At 44.8% G+C, this 6,000-nt stretch overlaps 1 protein-coding gene across 1 annotated transcript; it reads right to left on the bottom strand.

The window, feature by feature from the left end:
• Window positions 1-923: 923 nt before the first annotated feature.
• LOC123741899 (uncharacterized) lies at window positions 924-5,342 on the bottom strand. Its single transcript, XM_045716182.1, has 3 exons — window positions 1,590-5,342; window positions 1,388-1,469; window positions 924-1,106 (listed from the first exon to the last, which is right to left on the bottom strand). The coding sequence occupies exon 1, from the start codon at window positions 3,570-3,572 to the stop codon at window positions 2,211-2,213; it is 1,362 nt and encodes a 453-aa protein (XP_045572138.1). The 5' UTR covers window positions 3,573-5,342; the 3' UTR covers window positions 924-1,106; window positions 1,388-1,469; window positions 1,590-2,210.
• Window positions 5,343-6,000: the final 658 nt, after the last annotated feature.

Consider the following 6,000-nt stretch of genomic DNA (forward strand, 5'->3'; position numbering starts at 1 on the left):
GGTCGTGTGGACAATATTACATTATTAGAATTCTGAGCAGAGCCCTCCGTCGAACAGCTTTCAGTGCTCTCTGAACTCATCAGTCAATGCCATCTGTCAAAATGCTAATGTCAATGTGAGTTCTAATATAGAAAATTCTATGAATGTAAGAAATGGCTTGCTATTTGATTTCAGTTACCTGGTTTGAAGTCTACATCCTTATAGTTGACATATTTTACACTCTTTTCCCTATTAAGACTAAAATACCACGAGCAAAGCCTTTGATGTCCTATACACACAAACAAATAATCCGTCTGACGTTCCACTCAAACATGCAGACCAAAGATATGATCAACAGGGGTAAAAATCGAGTGAAATTCCATGATGGAGAAAGACATGTGAAGGTTGAAGCTTTGGTGTTGAGAGTGACCCATGTAAATGGTAGGATGCGCTGTATACCCTTCGGAAAAGCCACACTGTTCGAGGAATTCCCATTAGGAAGACTTATAGTTTCGTCACTCAGTCTTGACCCATGTGCTCCCCCACACCTACTACATTCATTGTGTGCATCAAACTTATGAGGCCTCCCCCTGTTAATTCTAAGCGATCCCGATCTAAAAAAGAATGATGAAGTACTATTGTTAAACCAGCCATAGCCAATAAACTAGGAGTGGGATGAGTGGGATGAGTGGGATGAGTGTGACGTGGTGAGAATTATCAGTGCTTCTCAGGAGTCTTAGAGGTGGGTAGGCGGGGATTCCCTATTTGACATTTGGAATGTGGGCATGCCACACTGAAGGTATCCCTATAAGAAGCAATATTTTGTCTTTATCAGTATTCCACAATCAATGGCCATAAAAAGTCTACCACTATAAAGTACTAATAAGTACTAATCTTGTTATTTTGCACATACAACTGCTGTAGACACAAAAATAAATGCAGTAATGTTTATTAAAATCAGGCACTTATCTAGTCCTTCTTCCCTGAAGCTCCTCTGAAGGGGCTGGTGATGGCTCGAGAGAGGGCCCGAAACACCCTAACCACGAAGGGGCATTTACGGGACTGGGGATCCTGTGCAGCAGGTGCAGGTATCAGGTCCTCCATGGGCGGGGAAGCGGAAGGAACCTCTGAAACCAAAAGTGTGCAATGCTGTCATCAAGGCAAAGGGTGGCTACTTTGAAGAATCTCAAATATACATATAGTCTGATTTGTTTAACACTTTTTTGGTTACAACATATGTGTTATTCTACTATGTAGAAAATAGTAAAAACTGGAGAAAAACCCTTGAATGAGTAGATGTGTCCAAACTTTTGACTGGTACTGTATCTTTGTTCACTCTTGCCAAGGTTGTAACAAACTGGTCACATGGTGATTAATTAAAATTACATAATCAATGCTTATTACTCACTCAGTGACATATCACTGAAACGTTTTGTTGGCAGCGCTTCCAGTTCAGGGTGCTTCTTGGATTGTCCTTTTCTCTTGAACACCTGTTGACAAAATATATCCTGACATTAGAGCCCTCACAATATCTCATAAGCCCACTGGCTGTGGGATAATTAAATCCCAGCCCTAACTTAGAGGCAATTCCCAAACACAAAGCTCCCTACCTTGATCCTGATCTTCGGGATGTTAGGCATTTTGAAAAGGAAACGCCACTTCTTGCTATTCTTTTCACCACCAGCAGAGCGAGGCATCACCTCAGCGTTGTCATCATATGGGTTAAGGCTCCTGGTTGGGAATTCATCTGGTAGGACTAACCTGGAAACTAATTCTAGGAGAAGTAGAGATGATACATTAGGCACAGTTGAAGTCAGTAAACTTTACATCATAAGAAACAATCTATTGAGCACGTTACAAAAGATTCCTCTACAGAGTTAAAATGGCAATTTAACTTGCCATCCTCTGACTTCACTGTGGGCTTGGACACATCAGTCAGGGTGTCCATCACTGTGTTGGTCATTATCTTAGTGACCTGATCCATCGTCTGCCTTACTCCAGTGGAAAAGAGCGACACATCTAAACACTGCACCAGGAGAGTCCAAACAGAATTTTCAGCAAAGCTGTAGGCGAGCTCAGAGGCATCATTCCATGACAGCTTTTTCAGGGCTGGCTTTGGTTCAGAGAAGCTCCTGTGGCCAGCCATGGATTGAAGTTGCCGGCTTATTGTGATCTCCTGAATGAGACCATGGACCTTTGTGATGAGGTCGTCTGACACACCTTGAATGGTTTCAATGGAGATAAGCCTCAAGGTTTTCCTCTGCTGAAGTCTTCTTTGATTTGTCCGTCACCAGCGTTTCCATTATAGTTTGCAATATAATGTTGGTGTCAGACATGGATGCTGGTATCAGGCATGATGGTTGACACACAAGCTTTGCAGGGGAAGAATCCTGGTTCCTCTCATGAGTTGACAAGCATTTTGTTAAGGATTGCTTAGACAGTGACTCTGGCACATCCATTGTGATCAAGCTGTGGGACGCTGTCCCCTTTATCTCATCTGCAGTCAACTGGTCAAGGCTCTCAAGAAGAGAGTCCAACATGTCAGTTGTCTTCTGTCCAACAGGTGAATTATCCGAGGCAACCACTCTGCACTTGATCACATTTAGGATCTGGCTGAGGGTGTTCTTAGCAGATTTGGTGAAACTCTGCTTAGTGACTGGCACTGTTGAGTCTTGGAGAGCCAAAAGTGGTTGGCAACTTTCACTCAAGAGAGAAAAATCTCCTCTCAAACTGTGATCACTCAACACTGACATGCTCTTGATGGGTGTTAATGTGAAGGTGTCAAAGTCTTGATTTTCTGTTGACGTGCCACCCTGAGATGCAAGGGATTTAGACCTTTCAATATTGGCTAAACTGTCTTTTGTCAACATCTTCTCACTCCTGACAGATTGAGGTCGCTCCGGGTCATGAGCATTGTCAGAGGCCTCAAAGTATCCATGTTTCTCCACAGGCATGGAATCCACCACATCTTTGGTTTTGGAGGCTGGCACTGGGGACATGGAGAAGAAGACCTTCAGCCTATCCCGCACTCGGTAGTAGATGTTGTGAGCCACATCCAGGAACTCGTCAAAAACTATTTTAGGTGTGAGGTGGGACTCTGTATCCATGGTCTCTCTCTCTAGGTCTTCCACAATAATGTTCACAATGTCCGAGGCTGCTGCAAACAGATGCTGTGAATAGGTAGCAGGCATATTCAGTAGCTCCAAATGGTTGGCCTTGCGAGCAATGAAAACAATTGCAGCTCCAAAGATGGCCTCACTCACGATCTGGTTAGCCTTTGTGTGGAACTCCACACTTAGAATACTCCGGATGGAAATATTAGAGGTTCTGATGCTGCTGACTGCACTTTGTGGCTGTGTGAGAGAGGAAATCTCACCAGAAATGGGGAGGTCCTCCAACTTTGAAATGAGAGCATCCAACTTCTGGCTGAACTCCAAGAACACATTTAATGTCCTCCCTCCAATGGAAGAAGAACAGTCTTCCTTAGAAGCCTCAACCTTCAGAACTGAGGCCACCTTTTTGATGACCTCTTTAGTGCATGTGTTGAGGGTTAGCTGGTTGTCTGAGATATTACTCAGAGACCTGAAGGACATACCAGAGCTGTTAATACTGGTCTTTTGCACAGGAGATACCTCCAAACAGGCCTCAGTTAGGAGTGGTCCAGTTGCAGAGAGCTTGGTATTCAGAGGGACATCTTTTTCCTCAGTGAGATGGTGTAAACTGAACCACTTATTTAGTTAGTCCAGCACATTGGTGTACAGGTTTTGTGAACTTGAATGTACTTCCACCCAGAACTTTTTGCGACCAGATTTTGTGGCTGCTGAGACCTTATTTGCCTCAAATGCCTCATGCAAGTCTCCAAATACGCCATCAAAAAGATCAACCGATGCCGCTGCAATACTTTCAGGGGAAATATGGGCAGATAAGATTTCCTCTAATCTATTAGTGTCGGTCAAAGGGGTTTCGTTCAGATTGGCAAATGTCACATCTTCCTCCTTAAGGCCCTGAATGATGTGAGAAACATCTATGTCCTCAAGACTCTGTGACAGAGAAGATACCAGGTCTCTGGCAGCAAGGTTACCCTGGGAGCCGGCCTCTGTGGCTGGGTTGAGACTCATCTCAATCTCAAGCTCATTTTTAATTGCTTGGCAGGCAGTTGCCACAGCAAACGCTGAGTGAGAGCACAATAACTTCAAGTCAGAGTCTGAGATGGGCAAAGATGGTGAGTCGTGAGTCATGGACATGGCCTCCAGACTGCTCTCAGAAACAAAGGGCTGGAGTTTTACGGAGACTTGTCTGACCATCTCCCCAGCAACACCGCTGATATCTATTGATGAGCTGGAGCCAGTGCTCTGTGGCCTTAAATGTGTTTGGCTGTCCAAAAGTCCAAGATTATAAAGAACATCACCAAACACAACATCCACAACATCAGTCGACAATGCTGTAATTCTGTTGCTAGACATAAACTTAGCTGGATGCACATCGTCTGAGGTGAGAGTTCAATCACAAAGGGATTCTTTGGATGGGCACTTGGACAGGCTCTGGATTGTTGGAGTTGCTGATATGCAGCTTTCATTGGTAGACTCGCCATAGAGTTGTGACATTTTAATTTGAACGGCTTTCACAATCTTGCCCTTGGAGACATTCAACAAGTGGTCACTGATGGACTGCCTGGAGGACTGTCTACTTGCAGATCTTTGAACTACCATGCTTTGAATTTCAGCAGAAACCGCAGTAAGGAAATAACTCAAAGGGGTGGTCCGTTCCTGCTCAGTTCTTCCATTGTCTTTAGTCCTAAGGATAATATTAATGATGGTGACTATTACCTGTCCAGCCAGAGGACCCAATATGGCTTCAAGCTCCCCCTCTAATTCAAGCAGAGACTTTTTGGACTGGCGACAGTTGGACTTGCTTCCGTGCGCAATATGTGCCATGGCGTGGGCATACATTGATGCAGTTGCCATGCTCAGCATCTCTTGAGCAAACTGAATGCTTGCTGAGTTGCTGCCATGACCTTCAGTTCCCTGATTACAACCCACATGTAGCATTAGCTGAGCTAGCCTGGAGTTGATGACTTTCATCACCATCTCCACAATTCCCATTACCAAGCTGGTGTCTGAGGAGACGATGATGGGCATGAGCTTCCTCTGCCTACTCCGGCTGGACGGCAGTACAATCTCACTCAGCGACCTACATGCTCCATTGTGGACCATTTGATTGAAAACACAGCTCTGAGACAGGACAAACACAGACCTGAGTGGTTCTGAGCAGGGTCTGTCCTTCACCTCTCTATTGTCCCCCTCAGGTGTAGAGAAATATGTGAACTCTCCAGGGATCAAGTCTTCATCGTCCTCGTCACTCAGCAAAGAGGTCATGGACCTAGAGAATGCACACAGAGACATAGTAACAAAAATGTCCAATAATGTCCTCATTATTATTACTACTCAAAGGAAGTAAACCAATAAACATTTTAGAGCACTTGTATCCATCTAAGCAGTATCTCTCACTAAGTGGGACTGGTTATTGGTACACATGGTGGGGGGTATGGGAGTAATGTGTAAGGGTAGAACTTCTTGGAGGGAAGTGGATAGTGGTGCTTACCTGTGAGTGGAGGGCAAAGGTGTGGGTGTCTGCGTGCTCCAGGAAGTTTTAGAGCTGGTGCTCCTGCTGGGGCCTTGGGTACAACTTAATCTCACAGCGCAGGAGAGAGAAGTTACTGCCTCCTCACTTCCTGATCTAGGAGAGCCTGGCAACTCAGTCAGCTCTATCAGCATGGTGAGGTCAAAGGCGGGAACCACAACTGTCGATTTGATCTTCTTCACCCATGTGACAATGTCCATGCACTTGGCAGTAAACTCATCTCTGGTTAACTGCAATGAACATATAGAGAAGTTAGACACTGTACTGATATAATGACTTAGAGCCATGTGATGACTCACCATTTCACTAACCAAGCAGACAGGAACTGACTTTAACTCACCTTGGCACGCATATTCTCACTCAACAGATTCCAGTGGCTGA

Source organism: Salmo salar, chromosome ssa03 (genome assembly GCF_905237065.1).
Source record: "Salmo salar chromosome ssa03, Ssal_v3.1, whole genome shotgun sequence".
NCBI lineage: Eukaryota > Metazoa > Chordata > Actinopteri > Salmoniformes > Salmonidae > Salmo > Salmo salar.

Excerpts from the sequence above, each read along its gene's own strand:
- LOC123741899 (XM_045716182.1), bottom strand. The coding sequence starts at position 3,572 with ATGTCCTTCAGGTCTCTGAGTAATATCTCAGACAACCAGCTAACCCTC.